The 21,747-nt window shown below is 38.7% G+C and overlaps 1 protein-coding gene across 3 annotated transcripts in view; it reads right to left on the bottom strand.

The window, feature by feature from the left end:
- Nucleotides 1-3,387: 3,387 nt before the first annotated feature.
- The window catches only part of LOC105385744 (mushroom body large-type Kenyon cell-specific protein 1), a 136,911-nt gene continuing 118,551 nt past the window's right edge, over nucleotides 3,388-21,747 (bottom strand). For 2 of the 3 annotated variants that reach the window (XM_011556174.3, XM_038111441.2), the window contains 4 exons: nucleotides 15,069-15,185; nucleotides 12,599-12,708; nucleotides 8,789-8,929; nucleotides 3,388-5,566 (listed from right to left, as the gene is read on the bottom strand). In XM_011556174.3, the coding sequence (XP_011554476.3) occupies nucleotides 4,222-5,566; nucleotides 8,789-8,929; nucleotides 12,599-12,708; nucleotides 15,069-15,185 (1,713 nt within the window). In that variant the 3' untranslated portion in view covers nucleotides 3,388-4,221. Of the gene's footprint in view, nucleotides 5,567-8,788; nucleotides 8,930-12,598; nucleotides 12,709-15,068; nucleotides 15,186-20,884; nucleotides 21,197-21,747 lie in introns of those variants that run through there. The other variant, XM_038111442.2, reaches the window with a different exon arrangement.

Genomic DNA, 21,747 nt, shown 5'->3' with positions numbered 1-21,747 from the left:
AAAAAAAAATGCAACTTCCCTTCATTGTCTTTTGTTTTTGATCCGAGGACCGTGCAAGACACTAAACTATTTTTAATTATATTTACGAGAAAAAATTAACAAAATACATAATAAGAATAACTATTGTCTATATTTTAATAAAATTACACTACTGTATTAACTAAAATGCTTAAACTATGTGGAAAAAAATATTGAACGACACTATACAATAAAAATGATTCACTAATAACCCAGTGATCTCTTGACAGGCAAGAAAAAACCTAACCCAGTGAAAGAGAATTTGAAACACGACGTAACCACCTATTTGGGGGAATTGAGGTATTTTTGTTAAATTAGTAAGTAAAGTACCTAAGTATGCAATCAACGACGTGACCAAAATTTTCAAATTCTTCTCTTCAAAGGCTTAGTAAACTACGACATACAAATTTCGGATCAATGTAATAGCATCGATTTTGTATTCATTAACCGCATCTGCTGAAGTTCTTTTTGAACTTCTTACAATCTATTGAATTCGGAAGATATTTGCTGAGCATCTTTCAAGAGACCACTGTTATAACAAGGCGGCGTATACCGTTTGTACAAACCGGCCAGCTAGCTCGGCATATCCTACTACTTATCAGTCGCTTCTCTCTCACTCTCGTCGCCTGCCGCCAACTCTGTGCAACCCACCAAAACAAACACATCTATAACATCTCAATATAATAATAATATAATCATTACACATATGGTTATTTAAAATAAAGCCACTTAAAAAATAACTAACATTACAAAATAAGATTAAACAACATAATGATTTGTTCCCGATGCAAAAAATATTTATATTTGAATTAAAAAATCCCTAATAACATTCTAAGCGGAATGTTCGTTAATATCTAAGTTCTCTTTGCAAATTGTCCCATCCTATTATTTCTGTACAAACTTACTCAAATTAATAACTTTTTAAGCTATCAACAAATGTCAGGCATAACACACAGATCTGTACGTATTAAATAAAGTTGTTCGACTTTTAAATTTTCAAACGGAATTCGAAATGCGGTTCGGTGTGGCTGTGACGTCATAAAACACGACTGAAGATATACAATACAGGTGCATTTTTATCAGTGATAGACTTGATGACCTACACGTTCATTTTTCATAGCAGATTTGATATAAAATCGTATCTACAAGCATTTTTTGTCTGATGTTCTTCGGTACGTGGCCTGATCACTAGTAAAAATACAACTGATAAAGATAGACATAGGAGTTTTTTTTCATACATAATGTTAATTTTCAATATTATACAAAAGTTTCTATCACTCAGATATTTTAAATGCACAAATAACATTTAATATAGAACGATTTAGGATTAAATGCTAAAAAGACGTCGAAAATTATGCACAGTAAAATTAAGACGTAAGACATTCTATCGACTAATTTTAATTTCCGAATATAAATTTTTGTTATCTTTAAAATCGTTTGAGAGCTTGCCATATGGGATATGTTTGTGATTTGGATACATTTTTACATCTTTTAAAACATATGTATATATTATTAGAACTGAAAATTTTCCTGATGATAAACCTTGTTTATGATATTAAAGTGCAATATGGCTGGCTCTCAATCGTCTTTATGATCTATTTTGCACATCACTCATGGTCTCTGAAGAAAAATGTCCGATATTAACTTTAACTTGTATATAATTATATGTATATTTCAGTTACATACACTATACAAAGATTTCTTAATTTTCATGAGGCGCACAAGTACACATTAGGGCATGCAATACCGGAACTATTTTCAATACCGGTATTGAGTTCCGGTATTGCAACTCAATACCGGGATTCCGGTATTAATACCGGTATTATAGATTTCCTTGTAATAAATGGCATATATTGTGATTAAAGGTCGTATAGGTCAAAATAAAACGAGAAAAAGCAATGAAAATCAGTTTTTTGTAATAGAAAATAAGAGAATTGAGTATTAGAGTTTAAATTTTACAATAAATTATTATTTTTACATCCAGTGTCCGTTTACGCATGGACAACAGTAGATATCAAACGGCCGAAAACTGCATCAAACGGTTGGAAACAAGTGCGCTTTCAAAGTACATAGGGATACTATATCTTAATTGCTTTATTATAGCCTAAAAAAACCGATTCCGGTATTACTTCAATACCGGTATTAACTTTCAATACCGGTATTGAAAAAAGCGTAAATTTTGTCCCTGATACCGGTATTACGAATACCGGTATTGCGGTATTGCATGCCCTAGTACACATAGTCTTACATAATATCGTATGATAATTTTATATCCAAATAGTTTTTACCTAATTTTACTTGGGAGAGCGTATACATTTTTCATCTCGTACTTCCGTAATATAATTTTGATTGAACACCAAAAACTTTTCACATTTTGAAGATATCTTTAGATTTTTTTGAGAATTTATGGGCTAATTACAATTTAAAAGTTGATAAGAATATAATAATGATTATCCATATTTTGTATAGTCGATAAAACATTTAAAACTTGGACCATGAAAAATAAGAATATATTTTCTTAAGATACAATAATAGTACATAAAATATATAGAAGTTCACTAGATGTATTTATATACGTACGTGTATATAGCGCCGAGCCGCATGCGGTATCATTAGATCGTCTACGTATGTACGACCGCACTCGTAATACCTAAATATCACATTCAGAAATATGGAAATCCACGTGTATGCTTAGACACAGTTAGATTACTATTTTATACAAAATAATAATTGCACATAACTCCGAACACTAGCCGCGTATACATTGAAGCTCAAACCGACACCCGTGTGACTGTTGGAACTTGATGGTATCCCATCGCCATGTCTAGCGTCTGAGACACAGCTCGCCTCAAATAATCTCTTTACGAAACTAACCGCACTCCACTACCCTCCAACAGCTCTAATAATTTCATTCAATATATTACCTATCTAATTATAAAAACACCGCACAAAATCTGCAATAGTCACTTAAAAATCGATAACATTTACACTCATAGCTAGCTTTATAATTAATTTGTTACATTTTTTTATTTACTTATAATTATTTAAATAGTTTTATAACGTTAACTTTTGGTTGTCTTTTACTTAAAACAATGTCAAAAATTGAGGCGTGTCAATTTGCCAGAAGTTTTTGCACATCTTACATCGATCGCGGAGAATAGTGTCATAATTTTTTTGTTAAAAATGCTGTAGATGCAACTTGTACCAATATTATTTAAGCCTGATCCACGGCCAGTCATGGTCCGAACTCTTTCCTTCCATACTGTTTAACAGTAGAACGGAGTGCAAGTTGCCCTTACCTTGATCTTTAAGAAAACTCTCATTACGTCAATTAATATAAATTATAGGTTTTGCTCTAAAAGATTTCTGTTTGATTTGGAATTGAGAACACGGCACGTCCCGTCGATCGATGCGCCTATCGAGTTTCTAATTGCTGCGGGTGGGTCTAACAACTATTTGTATCGTGAACCTATTATTGCATGTATGTAAAGCTGTGGGTTTGTTGAGCTTGTGGGGGTAACTATTGTGTATTTGGTGTGTAACGTGTCTATTGAGAAAAAAATGCTGAGATTGTTAACGAATATTTGTACTATGTATAGTAAATTAAACAGTATTGAAGATGGGGAAGATTTTAAAGAAAACAGTTAAGATTCTAAAATAACGTAAATGCGTAATAGAATGTTCAATTGAACCCGGTTAATCTATTCATCTGTAAGTAGGTATGTATTGAAGCCGGTACTAATGTTATTGTCACTACAACAACTTAAACAGTAAAATAATCCATTGATTTTTATGGAGATTAATTTGTATACTGTCTTTACTATTTGAGAAGTTACTTGAATCGTTAGATACTAGTAGTGCACCTCAAGGTTGTGTACTAGGCCCTGTGGTGTTCGTGTATGCGAACAGGCAACAGCTCCAGAGAGGTGCTCTACATTCACTATTGTAATCGGCCCAACAACAATCAGAACGTTAAGACCTTGGCATTTAGCCGGCGATCAGCCGGTTTCCTCCCATCGGAATGTAAGTATGTTTAGAAAATATTATCACAAAGACTGAGGAAATCGAAATCGCTTCGGTGCGAACAGAATCTGTGTGGTGATCTCTCCCGACGACGCCGTCCTCGGCCGAGGATCGAACTTCACTTCACTACTGGAGTGTCCGGCGTGTATCACTGGAAGCCAGGGTGCGAGCAGCGCGCGGCTAGACGCGGTCGGGCGGCGCAGCGGGCGGCGCGGGCGGCGGGGAGGCGGGCGCGGGCGGGGTGGGCGTGCCGTTGCGCGGGCGCAGCTTGTCGGCGCGCAGGCGGTGCACCACCTCGCGCATCTCGGCGGCGAGCTGCTGGTCGGAGCTGTCGACGCGCGCGCGGCGGGCGGGCGGCTCGTCGGGCGCGGGCGACCCGGCCAGGCGCCGCAGCAGCGCGGGCGCGTCCCCCGCCGGCGCGCGCTGCTCGCCCGTCAGCCGCTGCAGCAGCGCGGCGCCCGGCTGCCGCTCCAGGCTCGACCGGATGATGCCCTCGAGGAAGGAGCCGTTGGCGGGCGGCGGCGCCTCCTCGCGCAGGCGCCGCATCATGTGCGACGCGTACAGCTCGGGCGCGGGCGGCGGCGGCGCGAAGCCGGGCGGCGGCCAGAACGGGTAGCCGGCCGCGTAGCCGGGCGCGTCCGGCCCGTTCATGCCGTTCGAGAAGGGCTTGGCGGGCGGCTTGGGCGGCTGCGGCTTGGGCGGCGGCGGCTTGCCCAGCGCGCCCGCGTCCGGCTGCGGCTTGGGCTCGCGCTTCCGCGGCCGCATGAGGTGGCGCTCCTTCACCTTGTACTCGAGCGTGGAGTGCGGCACGCCGTAGTACGAGCCGGCGCGGTGCACGGACATCTCGCCGCGCTGCACCGCCTTCACCGCCTCCACGAGGCTGTCGCGGTCGTAGTTGCGGTACTTGCCGCGCTTGGGCCGCGTGCCCTTGCCGCCGCCGGCCTGCCCGTTGTTGGCGGGGGCGCGCGAGGCGCCGGGCGCGGGGTAGCGCGCGTGCTCCGGCGGCGTCTTGATGACGGACACGTGGCGCTCGGGCGCGCGGCCCGCCCAGCCCAGCTCCTGCGGCCGCTCCAGCGGCTGTTGGAACTTCTGGCTGATGCTCTTGGCGATGACGTCGGAGAGCGACGTGAAGAGGTGCTGCGTGGAGGGCGGGTCGGCGTACACGGAGGGCGGCAGCAGCAGCTTGGGGTGCGGCGGCGCGTGCAGCAGCGGGGTCACGGGCGCGACGGGCGCGGGGGCCGCGGCGGGGGAGGGGGACTTGTCGTCGGGCAGCGGGAAGGTGGGGATCTTGAGGATGATGTTGTTCGGGGGCTCGTCGGGGTCTCGCTCGGGGTCGGAGTCGGCGTCGGAGTGGCCCTCGCTGGCCAGCTTGTACACCTTGTTGCGGAGCGTGGAGCGCGGGATGCCGTACACCACGGCGGCGCGGCGCGTGCCCAGCTTGCCCGCCTGGATGTCGCGCAGCGCGCTCTGCAGCTCGTCCTCGGTGTAGGCGCGCCGCCCGCTATCCGCGCCCGCAACCTTCGCCCTGCAACAAACAGATTCACACATTAAACGAGTTAAACCCAGCTGCGCGCATAAATTACCACGATTACATCGGTATCACTTTCACTTCGGATAAGTAATGTCATGCGTTAAAGCGAAGGTGACTTTGTAAGTTATTAAAATATTTGAACTGTGACAAAAAGTTGTTTACGCCCTACACACCTAAATAAATAACTGCATCGCAAAAAAGTATTGCGAGTGCAATTTCGAAAGAATTACAGCGACGGCGGTTGATGTGACGCAGAGGGCATGCACCTGGCCGCTATCGGTCAGAAAGTAATCATCTAAATTCAATATTTCAAAACAGTCGTCCCCGTATTAATCTGAGATAAAGCCGAATGGAACTATTTACTCGCGCCGATAGCGGGCTATGAATGCATCTTTATCTTTCCCTCGTCTTTTATTTCAGAAGCTGCTCCACACGAATTCCGACCCAGTGGTCAGTCATTAAAGTTGCGAATTCCCGTATCAGAGCTTTCTGCTTCTTCAGTTTCATCTTATGTTTTGCCTTCTTATTTTTCGCGGGGTTTGTTGAGGGAGTGTGCTCCTTGTGGCGCATGTCTTAGGTCGTGTTTTGCATTGTCTGAAGTGATCGGATGCAAGGTCGATGTACTGGAGAGACTATCGGTACATTTTTATTTGTTTGGGCGAGTCATACGACCCAGATCGCGGCATCGTCGAATGAATTTATTCAGTTATCGATTGGGTATTGTGTATAATACTGGAGCAGATATCGCGGACATTGTCTGTGTTATTTGTATTCTTCGTCTGCGGATGCATCTCCCTCTCTATTGAGTTATTTCGATGAGAATAAATTAGTGATTTGAAATTGGAAAAGTTTTCTGTTTCACTTTAACATTCTAATTGAGAGTCGTTCAAATGAAGTCGCTTCAGCGAGGCAGCTTTCAATATTGCATTGCGAAATAATAAATATTACTTACCTATTTCGTTATAAATTTGAAAAGCTCTCCTGATATTTGCAAATACCTCGTTACCTTGTATTTTATATTAGGAATAATTTTCAGAATTTAACTTTTGCAAATCTAAATCTGTCTTTAAAAACTTAATTGCACAATCTGACACACAATTTCGCAACCCAACAAGCCACCCCGTTATCACATGACAAATAATCGTCTTCCTTACTAAATGCCGCCATAATCCTTTGAGTCAGAGCAAACAGAAAAATGCGAAGCAAATATAGCAGTCAGTCCTTGGAGTCGATAAACTTGACATTTCTTTAGCCTAGCGCCGAGTAGTAAAACTTAGTGCAATGACACCCGTTGGCCAGATATGAGTTCTTTGCCACTGGGTATCAGTTTTAGTTTATTAGTGGTGTTTCGGTGACTCGTATGTCGCATTGTCCACTAGGTAGTATTCTGTAACTCGATCTGCTACAAGTCTGTCTGGGTTGGTCTCGACTTTGATAATGATTATTGTGTCATCAGGTTTTGAGACAAATTACGATATTATTCTTCTCAATAGTGTATTAGATACATTACTTACATCTCCCGGAATATTGAACACAAAGGCATTATATGTAAATAGTTTATAATGATGATGTACTCAAAGAAATCACAAAAAATGTACATCGAATTATTTATTTATAAATCCGAAATGGCAGATAACAATATAGAACAACGCGTAATAGAAATCGGGTTAATCGATCCAATCTTGAGTATAAGACTTGTATAATGCTTTAAAGTGTTTTTACCACTATCAATAATTTTAGAGACAAAAAGTTCTTTAGATAAGAGGAAGGACGGGTTGGTGGTAATAAAGTCTTTGCCCGCGGTGATAGCTATGAAGTTTTCGATAAGTAAATCCGAATTTTAGTACTTTACTTTAATTGAGGATGAATTAATACATCTTTTAGGTCGCAGTTTCGAATGGCTGTTCTCCCCTTTTCTATAATTGTGATAAATTGGGTATAAAATCTTTTAAAACCTTACTTCCGTCAACAGTCTACACCACGTATATATCATATATATCAAGTAGCAAATCAATTACATCCACCTATTCCATATTATTATCGTTAACCCGAAGGCCTTCGAGTCCAGCTAGCGTTGGACTTCCTACATTTGGGCTATTCGCCACGGCAGTTGCTATCAACACTTCCCTGGTCGGGTTTCCATCACAATGGCAGTGAATGTGCCCATTAAACTATGAAAACGAAACCCCGGTGCGAGGGGCGCGGGGTGCGGGGTGCAGGTCAACGGACCGATTGTGCATTTTGTTACGTTTTTGATAGGGATTTAGGTATAAGGGTTTAAGGATTTTAGTTAGAGAGGAAGATCAATTCTGATAGGTGAGATATGGAAGTTAGTTTTTTAAACATGTTGAGTATCTAATTCATAAGGGGATTATATTAATGTTTATAGTTTATTAGATGATGTAAATAAGTAAAATACGAAACATATTAATTAAAAAACTATGTTAATTAAAGTTATCGTGCATGTCCCTGTCCAGCACCTAACCTTGGGTGAAGACACGAATTCCTACAGCTAAATGATTGCAATTTATTTAGAAAATTAACTTTTTAAACGCGCGATCCTCAGCGGAACGCGTTCAACAATATTTTCAAAGAGCTTTCAACATATTTATTTGACGGCAAAACTAAATGGATTAAACATTAACCTAGTGCCCTTAATTTGATGAAAATCTATGTTTAGCGCGTGTCACTAAGAGTGGTCAGTCGGACGACACTCGCTTAGCAGTCGATCGATTTAGAACTCTTCACCAGAAGGGGTAAACAACATTATGTATGGACGAGCAAGTTGTAAACATTTATAAAGGTTCTCAGCTGCCGGTCTTCGTCGGCTCAAAAGGATTGAGATTATGCTTACTTAGACTTAGATTTTTCCGAGTTGACTCCGTCAACAAACTTTAAACGCAAAAGCCTCCGCTAAGATGTATTTTCCCTTATGTCTATTTCTCTATTTGTAGGTACTAAAGTTGTTCAATACTACAGTAATTTTCAGCCTATAAAATTACTCTATTGATTGTTTGTCATTTTCATAATAAACAAACAGCCTTATCAATTCATACACACCAAAAACATTATCTAGCAAATAGTCTTCAAAATCTTACATGAAATTCATATAATGGACCCATTAAATATCATTTTTAATAACGATTAAAAAAAAAACTGCTTTGTGAAACGGCAGGTCAGTCGGTTACAAGTCAGTATAATTATAATGTTCCTTACCGGTTGTTATCCAGCGGCTTCCCGCTAGGTGGGGGACTGCCACCGGTGCTACTCGACTTGGCGCTGAGGTCCAGGGGCTGCTCTGACGACTGTGGTGGCGAGGAGTCTGACGGAGCCACCTTCTCACTCTCTGATGGTAGCCTGCGAGGGAAATGAGAGGGTTTTTTAATCCAAATAATATAAAACGATGTTTCAATACGACCCATCACGTCCCCACTGCTGGGGCACGGGTCTCTTTTCAATGAAGGAAGGGGTTTAGGCCTAGTCCATCACGCTGGCCTAGTGCGGGTTGGTGGTTTGGTAGTAAAATTTTACACTATTTGTCGATAATCATAACTCTACCACCATTTCACAAAGGCAATGTGACTATGGAGAAGAAACGGCGGAAGAGACTCCTTGGGCATCTTTTCAAATTTCAGCTTAAATCAAATTACATTCTGTTGGTACAAATGTACACGTATTCCAAAGTTAGACCTATGTTTTCCAAATATAAGTATCTAATACGTATTTTATGAACTTAAGCACATAAGGCTTTATCAGTCAGACGCTAAACAAACTAAACCAGTTTCGGTGCGAGCGTAAATTGCCATACATCTTCACTTTCCTTGTCAGGCGCGGTACAATGGTACCTATTTCGCAATAGTGCTCATAAATTTCCATGCATTTGTGACAAGACCGAGGTGTGAGGAGGCTTGTTCGAAATGTCTCAATAGACGGCGAGCCTTGCAGCTGGGAAACGAGCGGGAAGTAAAATGCCGTCGGGAAAATCTATGCTGGCCCGATTTTGAAAACAGTATCCCGAGCTTTTGTGGTTGAAATGAACATGTAGGCAGGCGGTTTAAAAATAGGTCACCAGCCGTTTTTTCCGATATATACCTACTCGGTTACTAATAAACTTAAGGATGTTGAACTTAATGCCTACTAAAAATTTACCATTAGCACAGAATAATAACTAGTACCAGCCATTAGCTAGCACTGACAATTAAAAAAAAAACGAAGACGGGTGTTTTTTTCCTCAGTGAGTACCCTATTATCATCATAGCAATAAAATTCTACTGTTATATCTTCTACTCTGAATTTATATTAAATACCTAGAGAATATTCAAGGGAATTATAATCAGGTAAAAAAGAAATCGCTCATTTCATAGCCACACCGCATGCATAGTCGGCAGCCTGCCTATACAAAACAACTGACACAGCCGCTCATAGAAACGGGATACTTCGGTAGCAACCGAGAAAATACCATCCAATGCATCTTTAAATACTAGCTTAGCATTTAAGTTACTCCGATTTTCAAATTTACCCTACGCATTAGCTAGGATTTCTATTGGAAGCACATTATTGATGTGCTTGAAATAAACATACATTGATACAACACAATTTCCGAAAAACCTCAACTACAAAGGTATTTAAAACTTTCAAAAATGAAAGACAGAATTTAAAGTTGAGAATCAACATCGACATCCCGACGGCGGATCCGTTGAATCGAAGTTTTAAACGGCCAGAATGGAATATGAAATTGAAAACCGTTCCTTTGGACGGTTATACAAAACATTTCTGAATAAAGAGGCTGTCTAAACAGACGTCACAGCAGAATTCCGTTCGGTTCAGAACTGTTCAGCGCTAGATGTGCTGTAGCGAGGTACAGTTCGAACTGTATTGTCACCCAGCTTGCGGCAAGGAGACGTTAAAACAACTATTGTCTTGAAGACGTCTTTTATTAGGAAATGTATGTCAGCAGGTTAGTAAAGCTATTGTGATCGCGCTCAGGCTTTTCTGTATTGTTATGTTTAATAACGTTTTAGTTATTGAATGCATTCGTCTATTCGAATGTACATTTGTACGACGTAACTTAATTAGTTTTGATTTGACAGGCGGTGAGTCGGAAATATACATTAATGTTCGTCGTAGGTTTTCTCATCGTTTTGCTTTTTGGAATATGGAATGTAATACTTAAGCTTTATTGATCCAAGTCACGACTTTTTTAACCTGCAAAATAGCTTATTGTTGTAAGTTTCCTTATAGCTGGAATAGGTACTTGTATTCATGAGTCCATGTTTAAAAAGAGATATAACGTTTAAAAAAATAAAGTAGAGTAGAGTACTGTAGAGTTTTGTAGATATTTACATTGTAGTTTTATAAAAATAAAACCAGCTCATTGCTGAGAACTATAATTTAATAAGTAGGTACAGATAATATTCTTGTAATGATAATTGTAATTCAACTCAGTTTGATTTTCATCAAATTATTCATAGAAGCCATTATAAATATTCCGATTGAAATAAAAACAATCGGAAACCTTAATCTAGGCGTAAAATCTTTGAAAAACAATACCATGAATCGTAACTCTGATTTAAATAACAAAGGCCCCAGGAGGGGACCTTGAGGCACACCTGAAGATTCTAGCGCTGCATCGCTTTGCGTTTAACGATTTGCGGCGCAGCATCTTGTTTGCTTATAATTCTAAAACGACCTTCGTGCAGTACGCGGACTACATGTAATGCTAACGTTTTGCGTTTTCGTATCCGAGGTACGCTGTATCGAAGGCTTTACATAGGTCGTTCAGAATAAAGTAGATATTCCGGTGCGCGAGTCATGGATTCATCTATATTTATAGAAGTCGGACGCAGAATAGCGAAAGGTTATATGGTGCAAATGATCAATATTGAAGTTTTTTGCTTATTTTGTATCTACCGAGATTAGGTGGATCCACAAAAAATACTTTCCTCAGTGGACCTTTAGCATAAAAACAGTTTTTGTAACGAAATAATTAGGGTGATTTTAAATAACACACAAAGGTACATTAACAATAAATATGATAACTTGAGTGATGAGCTGTTAACGATATTAATATTCACATTTTCCGTAAAACGTCTAGTAATAAATCATCAGTCAGATTGTGGGTCTCAATCTAAAGTAATTTGGGTAATAAATCGTTGAAAATTGTGAACCGTTCCAAAGAGTTATTTTGTTGCTGTGAATTATGCCTTAAACGATCTCCCAGGGCTCTAAGCTATAACTTCTAACAATGGTTATGTAATGTCTTATTATTATTAGAATTTTAGTACATTCAAACTCATACGTAATATTATTATTATGTTTTTCAAAAACATAATTAAATTCTATTACACGCTTCGATGTTGGCTCGTTTACTTTAATTGATGTCCCGCACTAATTTTATAATTTTCCCCTCAGTAATTTGAGGCTATTATTGTGTCACCGGGCGTTTTGCATTCTTTATGCATACGCTTTACTTGCTTGATTTATTGGTTGATTATGTCGATGACTTTATGACTTGTTTCCTCGAGTGATAGTTTACTTTACACATTATGAATTTCTTATGCTTATTTAAAGATATGTTCAATATGAATTAAGTTCTATAACGAGTGTCATTTTGGCTTATGACAATTGAAAATAGATAAGTACATAAAATCTTTCATTTGGCTCATCGTAACTCTTTTTTTTGAGCATTTATTCGCCTAACCCATGTAGCATTACACCATGCATTTCAAACTGTAAACAATAAGCTAAGATTTGGTATACTCTCCTCTTCTTTACAACTCTATCGCATATTCACAATGGGACCTCAATGGTTCCAATTCTACCCACCCAACCACTTCAACCTTAAGCTTAAGCTTCGATTCCTCCATAGTCGGTTAGATCGTAACCAGGGAAAGCTTGATCAATTATACGTCATCTCCATATTAAATTATTGACAGATGTATCGAAAGTTAAGCAATAATCCTTGGTTATGATCTTACCCACTATGGCAAAATTGGCACTAAGTAGAAAAGTTAGTAATAAGCTTACCTATCGGTGGGTTGCCGCATCTGCAGCCGCTGCATGAGCCAGGCCTGCTGCAGGGCGGGCGGCACGAGCCCCGTGCCCAGTGCTGCCAGCGCCGCCATCATCTGTTGGAACTGCAACGAGAGGTGTTGTTAGTTCAGCTCACTTGGGAAGAGGACAGGGTATAATTAACAAGGTTTGTAAAACTTTCGGCCTGTACTTTTTCATATCGGAAGCTTTTTCGCCCAACTTGTACCCACACACTATCACGCTAAAACCTCACATACATTAGCAATCAAAAATTTTAGCAGCAGTGCGAATCTGTGAAACATCTTTCAGACCAATACAAGTTATGAAATCCGTCTAATATTTGATTACGGTTTTTTTATGGCCAATGTGCTATTCAGGAAAATTCTCGTGTTCAGAGGATGGGCAAAAATATATGGGAGCTGGGACCACCCTCCAATAGCAATAAGACTAACATCGTTGGATAGGTCTTGTCAATAGGAATAACTTTTGCTTTGACAGCTTTGTTGTCACAGTTGTCCGTTCAGAGATATTTGACTTATAAGTTCCGATACTCGTCAGTTCATCTGACTGCTATTGGAGGCTGGACCACCCTCCAATAGCAGTAAGACTAATGTCGTTGGATAGGTCTTGTTAATAGGAATAACTTTTGCTTTCACAGTTTTGTTGTCACAGTTGTCCGTTCAGAGATATTTGACTTATAAGTTCCGATAGTCGTCAGTTCATCTTACTGCTATTGGAGGATGGACCACCCTCCAATAGCAGTAAAACTAACGTCGTTGGATAGGTCTTGTCAATAGGAATAACTTTTGCTATGACAGCTTTGTTGTCACAGTTGTCCTTTCAGAGATTTATGACATATAAGTTCCGATAGGATAAAATGTAGTTTTAAAATTAATGGTGGAGGAGTGTTGTGTTTGTGGTCATCGTATATGGTGACCTCTTTGTGAAGTGAAAGTTCACCTGTCACGCTTATTAGGAAAATGGCAGCTAACAAGCAATTGTATTATTAATTACCGCCAACCCGCAATGTATTTTTGCAGTAAGATGAACTGACGAACTTATAAGTCAAATATCTCTGAACGGACAACTGTGACAACAAAACTGTGAAAGCAAAAGTTATTCCTATTAACAAGACCTATCCAACGACATTAGTCTTACTGCTATTGGAGGGTGGTCCAGCCTCCAATAGCAGTAAGATGAACTGACGAGTATCGGAACTTATAAGTCAAATATCTCTGAACGGACCACTGTGACAACAAAGCTGTCAAAGCAAAAGTTATTCCTATTGACAAGACCTATCCAACGACATTAGTCTTACTGCTATTGGAGGGTGGTCCAGCCTCCAATAGCAGTAAGATGAACTGACGAGTATCGGAACTTATAAGTCAAATATCTCTGAATGGACCACTGTGACAACAAAGCTGTCATAGCAAAAGTTATTTCTATTGACAAGACCTATCCAACGATGTTAGTCTTAATGCTATTGGAGGGTGGTCCAGCCTCCAATAGCAGTAAGATGAACTGACGAGTATCGGAACTTATAAGTCAAATATCTCTGAATGGACAACTGTGACAACAAAGCTGTCATAGCAAAAGTTATTCCTATTGACAAGACCTATCCAACGATGTTAGTCTTAATGCTATTGGAGGGTGGTCCCAATCTGCCCATTGTCAAATAAGTATTATATAATCCCTTTACTAGTTTATTGTTTTAGAATGGATATCCTTTTTTAGTGAAATATACAAATTAAAATGATCATTATTTAATCTAGAAAATTGGTAAAATAACTTTAAGAAACTTTAGTTTCTGATTAGCTAATTGTGTAATATATACGGATGAAAAAACAGATTGTATTACTGATATAAATTCGCTAGTAGACATAAAGAAAGAACAGCTGTTGGATTTAATTCTCTATTTCTAAACAGCTGTTCTATAGGCAATGTGCATTTGCCATATGGCCAATGCTAAGCTTTAGGCTTGCTTTCTCAGAAGATTATGTAGATACGAATTGTAATAGCGCCGCTTCCGCCTTATGTCTAGCATGGGTTTACTGGTTATTAAGCTATACTTGTAGATAAAAAAGAAGATCTAGAAATAATTGTGTCGATATGAATGGGATCTATTCGTCATTTACATCCGGTGCACCCAAAATACCATTTTAAACTTTTAATTTGTGTTCTGTCAAATCAATAAAGTAGTATTCTATTCTATTTTTCCATTGACGGCACCATAGCTTAGGCGGTAGTAAAGCTGCAGCTGTTGTTGAAGCTTGGGGCCGCGGCTTCGAATCCCGCCCAGGGCAAACATTCATGTGAACATCACGAATGTTGTGTATTTAATACGTATCTATCTTTGAATTTGTGTGGATATATCAGCTTTCCGAGAGGCTCTGCCTAGTTTGGGGTCGGGTGGCCGTGATGAGATGTCCCCACCTATTATTATTATTCTATGATTCTACAGTACCTGAGCGATGGCCTGCGGGTTCTGCGCCTGCAGTTGCAGCAGGTGCTGGAACAGCGGCGGCGCGGCGGGCGACTTGGCGCCGGAGACGGAGCTGCTGTCCGACTCGGAGGCTGGGCTCTGCAAGAGGAAGAGGGGGTTAGAATAGAATACAAGAATCGAGCTGCTGTTCGACTCTGAGGCTGGGCTCTGTATGAGGAAGAGGGGTTAGACTAGCTCATCATTATCCTCAACCATAGGCCTCCCGACGCGGGGCTCTGCAAGAGACATGGGGAGTTAGAATAGATAGATACATATAGATAGATAATTATTTATTGCACACAAACACAGAAATTACAATAGGAAATGCACAACATAGACGGTACAATTGGCGGCCTTAGTACCAAGAGTAATTTCTTCCAGACTACTTGGAGAGATGATACATAATATATTTATTATATTACAAAGAAAGTGTTGGAAATGAGATCTGAAGGAAGGCGTAAGAGAGGAAGGGGGGGGGGATTAGAATTAACATCATCATCATCAGAATTTGAATCGCCCACTCTTAGATATAGAAACTTTTTAGCTCTTAGATTAGCAAGAGACGTGGGAGACCCATCATTATCATCATCAAAATTCGAATCGCCCACTGTTGGATATAGGCCTTCTGACGCAGGACTCTGCAAGAGACATGGGGGGATTATGATAGAATTATAAGGATTGTGGAGTGATTTAGCTCAGGTTTCAAAGCTCTAGATTTGCGGGCTTTGAAAATAACATGACACGGGCAATGAAAAAGTTCTACTTAAAAAACAAAATGGCGACAAGAAATGGCCAGAATCTTTAAAAACATTTAATTTACAATTGGATTAAAATATTTTCGTTTTCTCATATGAACCTACCTCCCTGAAAAACTACGAGATAACAGTTGCAGGCAAAGCAAAGCAGCGAGAATAGGTGCAGAAAAAAAAGAAAATCGTGTAGGTAGGTATTTCGTCGCAAAATTTTCCAAATTACTTGAATTATAGGTACTTACCTACTATTGACTATTATTTAGTACCTACCTACTTATTGAAATATTATTAACGTATAAAATCTGTCTACAGTCAATTTGAAAAGCCACCATAATTACGGAAGAGAAGAAGTCGTTTTCTAACTAACTGCAACAATGTAAAAATAGAAGATAGGTACCTAAATAATAAAAAGTTAAGTGCTATAAATTGACTGCAATGGTAATAAAAAACAAATAAAATTAGTATATACTTATCTGCGTCAATCTAAAATTAACTACTCTCGAATGCAAACAATACAATTGCAGATTTAGTTACCAAACGGCGCTGGCCTAGAAATGACAATTATCATCATCAGATCATCCGCAATTTGTTCCGACACTGATAACTTAATTATCACCTGATGCAATGTCCGATTTCATTGAATAAGCAGACTAAACTAAATTGAATGTGTGGCAATGGCATGGGCATAAGGGAATAAAGTTGAAGCCAAAATTATAGGTTCAATCAAAAACATCCAAAAATTTACATTATAGAGTCAATTAAGTACTTCTAATAGTCATCAATCACAATTATTAAAGGTAGGTAATTATTTAATTTTGATCCTTAGACAAACGTAGCTAAAAGAATGATAGGAAAATTAAACAATTAAGTACTTAACAAATATATTTTTAGAACTGACCCTGCTGGCAAAATAGGTTAAATCGACTGGACTGAAATGGACTATTTTCCTCAAGAAATAGATGTCATTGAGGTATGATTTCCGTTTGTCTCGCTTGAGGAAAAGTAGCTGGACTGTCGGCTAGCGTGTTGGGCTCCCAACGCGTCTATTCTGTGACCTTGTTGTGTAGGAAACTGGTTTTATCTATTAACAAATATGTATGAAACGAGTCAGAGCTAAATTTAAACATTAGGTTTAGGTGGGTATCAAAAACTCGAGGTTTTATGACGATATTAAGTTGAAACTGTTTTAATCAGAGGTTTATAATTTACAACATATTTATAAGCCAGAAGATCGGCGTTGATGATCCTAATATTTTATAATAAGAAACAATAAATCCTTTACATGCTGGCCGATGCTGGGCAAAGAACAAGGCAAAATCCTTAATCAATTTATAAAGAAACAAAAGATTTAAAAAGAAAAAATGATTTAAACATTCTCAACAGATGATTTTGAGTTGGGAAAGGCTCAGAAACATGGTAGCTGTCTAAATGTTATTATATATTACAAAAACAACAAAGCACCAACGATGTATGTCGCGATAGTTGGGATAAAAGCCATGCTGTCACTGTCTAAAACAATTATATTCAGAGAGTGACAGCATGATTTTTATCCCATAGGTAGCTTCAATCCAGATTTTGTGAAACCGGCCCTAAATATAATGTATTATTTATGTGTGTGGTATATTTTTCACATGTGACAAACGGTGGCTAAACTCAACTAAACAATCCGATAGTTAGTATTCAAGGTGGACATGATTAGCAAAACGTCAAGGTGAGCTCTAGGCCGGTTCCACTGCTGAATATATTTGTACCCACTTTTGTTTCATTAGCCGTATGGGCAATTGTATTCAACTTGTGTTTCTGAATAGTTTTTTTCTAATATTCATTAGTATTAAGGGCTCTGATCAGATGGGTTAAAATTTTCAAACTCGCGCTCGTGTTAGAATTGCTCAATGGTCACTATTTTATTGAAAGTGCCACTGGCAGATGAAACTAGCAAGTGGTTGTTTTCTGGGCGTTTCCAAAGGGCTTCGGACAGCTTGAAAACATCTGACAGTCGGGTTGACCACTTACCCGACAACTCTCAGCACAAGCTTGCTTGTGTTAGGGTCCACCAACCCGCACTAGGCCCGCGTGGTAGACTTTAGGCCTAAAAACCTTCGTTCATTGGAAGGAGACCCGTGCCCCAACAGTGGGGACGTGGTGGGTTGTGATGATGATGATTAAAGAGATAACCCGATTCCCATCTCTTTCCAAATAAAATTATAATTCGTTCTGATTTTTCTCATCTAATTCAACGATCAATCATTTTGTAATCAATCGACATTGAATTATGCCTTGAATAAGTTGATTAAGTATGAAAGAAGATTGAGCAATTTGAGCATCCTTGTTGCAAGTTTAAGGTCGTGGAAAATTTATGTTTAATGGAATAAATTTTAATCAGTTGAATCTTGTGAAATCAGGCATGATTAAGAATCTTTTGTGTAAGTACCTACCTATATACTTAATTATCATTTATTATTTTATTGTACTATGTATATAAGAAACAATGTAGGTACAATCAGTAGCTAAGGGATCTAAAACTTGACGATAATATTATCTATTTTAAACTTCACTTCACTATCCTCCTACATTTAACTTTTTTCGTTTCTACCAAGTAGGCCACTACAAAAGTGTCTCCATTAGGTGCCAATTATTATCTATGGGTAAGTATGGTAGGTATAATGGTATAATACAGAACTAGGTACCTACTTAAAACGGTGCATAGGTACTTGAACTGACTATTGTGCGAAATAAAATGGTTTGTCATATTCCCTCGAACACGGAAGACCTAACCAAACCTACAATCATGGCTTATTTCTCTTTTCTTTTTCTAAACCATTGTGTGAATAATAATGAATGGTCGATGACAGAACGTCTAAATGAAGCTTGTATTTTTAATAAAATAACTGAAGTATCCTAGGGTTCCATGAGGGTTTTTACTAAGAAGTAGAGAGTTAACTATTTATCAGAATTTTCTAAAGGCATGGCTATTTGGAATGGCCTAATAAACAAACCCATTTAAGCTTGGATTATTATTGAACCAACGTACAAATAGCCAACACAAAAAATATGTTAACTAAATAAACGCTCCCGTTGAATACAACAGCGAATAAAAAACGCCAATCATCACACAGCGCCGGCGTTTAAATTTCTAATGCCGAACCCTAAAAACAGCAGCTGGATACATAATTTACGGTAGGCCAAATGGTAGGGTCTACACATTCTAATTCTAAACCGGCGGCCTCGACCAATGGCAGGCCAGGACGCGCCAACATGGCGGCCGTGGGAACCGGTTAATGGTCCGTTTGAATTTAGAATGGTATTTTTATTAGTGCGTTAGTTGTGTTCGAGAACAATTGTGTTTTTTTTTCTTCTAATTTAATATAGGTAGCTACAGCTGTCTTGTGGAATAATAAATGAACTTGGTAAATATTATACGGCATAAAGAGTGAGCGATTGATTAAGTCAACTTACCTTTTTAAATAAACTAGGTAGGTATATTTATTTACTTAGGTACTTATATCTGATATCATTTAATTTCTAGCATTTATTTTTTATCTTTATATTATTATGAAAGAGCTTAGAGCTTATGTTCTACATAAAATATGTATTGTTGTAGGTATTGCATGTAAATAGCATTCAATTAAATGGTTCCCCAATAACTTACCTATAAATAAAGCCTATTCTAAAATTTTGTTGATTCAAAGTTAGCCGAAATAAATAGCTAATAATTATCTGTTTGATTCCGCTATCAACATTCCTACGTTACGTAGGTAAGATTATAACGGAAACGTTTATAATTAAAAAATATATATAATTGTTTGATTACCTAATAGAGTTTATATTTACTCTATTATAAATTTGATCAGGTAGGTACTAAAAAGAGTATGAGAAAATAAAAAAGTGTGCTAGTTATCCCTTGATTTATCCATATAATATTATGATCAATTGATCATTATCGAAAGTCCTCAAGGGTGGGGTACGTACCTAACTACATACCTATACTTAACACATAACGTATAATTATATCAGATAATAATATCTTTATTTTCCCAGTTTTTACTTTGCTTTTTTCCCTATGTGTCCTACCATTGGGACATTTGCCTTCCTTTTATGTATTTTTTCTTTTTATTTACAATCTAACTGACAAAAGAAAAGGTTACTTCAAAGGTAAGCGCAGTAAGCGTGGAGGCTACAAATGAAAAACATTTTATGTAAAAAAATATTTTAACATTTACCCCCAAGGTGTAGGTCGTTTGAAATGTGTATTCTAAATCTAAATCTTTTTTCTCTTCTTCTTTTATGTTTAGAATATATTTATTTCTAGAATATTTTCATTAAAAAATAACTTCGTGAAGAGTTCTTCTCTTATACCGATAAAAAATATGATCTTTTTATGAAAAAATTAACAGAATCACCTACCTGCCTGTATATCTACTATGTATTGATTAGTGATTTTAGGACCTGATGATGATGGATTATGAGCGTGGTGTTCAATAACTTAGGTAAGTACTTAACCCCATACATATTTTATAATTTTCTAAGCACCTATGATTAATTAGATCCCAATCTTACCCTCAAATTTATATACCGTATTGTAAATTTACAACAAGGCTTAAATTGACTTTGAAACACACGAGTTTCGACTCTTTACGTCATTGAAAAAGTTGAGAGGTACTTGTTCGTGTCACAACGTAAATTTTAGACCTATTTTAAGATCTTCGCACATTATAACAACTCACCGGCGACTCGACTCTATGCTAGACATTGATATTTAAGCCCTGTGTCATATGTTCAAGGTTTAATTTAAAAAAATGATTAGAAAGTAGTGTACAACGAGTGGCCTACGCATCGTGTGTACACTAAATGTCTAGAAAAACTAAAGGAGTGTGAGTAGAGTTGCTGCCGCGTTGGCGTGGAGTTGTTATAATGTGCGAAGACCTTTAAAGTGTCAAAAAGCTCTATCAATTCGGAGAAAATCAAGTTTCTATAAGCTCTATGAATTCGGGGGAAGTAAGTAAGTATCTAATAAAAAGTAAAACCGTATTAACAGAAGCTACGAACCGAGAGACACAACTTGCCCGCGTCGCCCATGTCCCGCTCCAGCTCACTAAACAACAGCACAACCATTTAAAAATACCGCGAAAACTAAACGAACGCTTCCACACCACACGCCACACACCAGAAACAATTCATACTTTTTAAAAACACAACTGGCCAGCGATTAAAAAATGCCGGTCGAAAAAGCGCGCGCACAAAAAAACAAAAGGTCGTTCGAAAATTCAAACATCGAGAAAATTTGAAATGTCATTCTGGAGCACGCGCGTTCATTTTTCTTTTTTTTAGCCGGCAATGATTATTAAAGGCGTGCATACACTGAGGCTATTTGGAGCGCACGTGTGTTCAGGGGGAGGGCCTTGCACGTGAATTTTCCGACGTTCCCACCCCTGCGGACCGCCCCTATATAGGCTTTTCTGTCCGGCCTATGCTGTTTAACCGATCGGCTACCAAGTGGGCTAGAGTGGCTTCGCGTATCTAATAGTTTTTTTCCGACAAAAAGAAAAATCGTAAAAAAACGTTAATTTAAATAAGTTGTAGGATCCACCGTGTTAGTGAATATTAAAATCATCGCCCGAAGCGCTGTAATTAAAAATGCGCAATAGAATTTTAAATTACAACGGACCCATTAAGCGCGTAAACCATTATTAAAGTTGCCGCCATCTTTAAAATGGAGTCCGTCAAAATGAAATCGGCAACGGAATACAAATAGCGGAATGAATTAATTTCACGCGTCTAGCATTCTAGATGTATAATTAAGAGCCATTCGTTTGAGATCTTTTTATTTTTAGTTAAAGTTTATAAAAAATAAATTGGCAGGTTCTATAATTTCGCTATGGCACGTAAATGTTAAGTTACACTGGGAATAA

Source organism: Plutella xylostella, chromosome 26 (genome assembly GCF_932276165.1).
Source record: "Plutella xylostella chromosome 26, ilPluXylo3.1, whole genome shotgun sequence".
NCBI classification, from domain to species: domain Eukaryota; kingdom Metazoa; phylum Arthropoda; class Insecta; order Lepidoptera; family Plutellidae; genus Plutella; species Plutella xylostella.
Note: the sequence above shows the minus strand (reverse complement) of the source record. Positions and strands in the feature narration are given on the sequence as shown.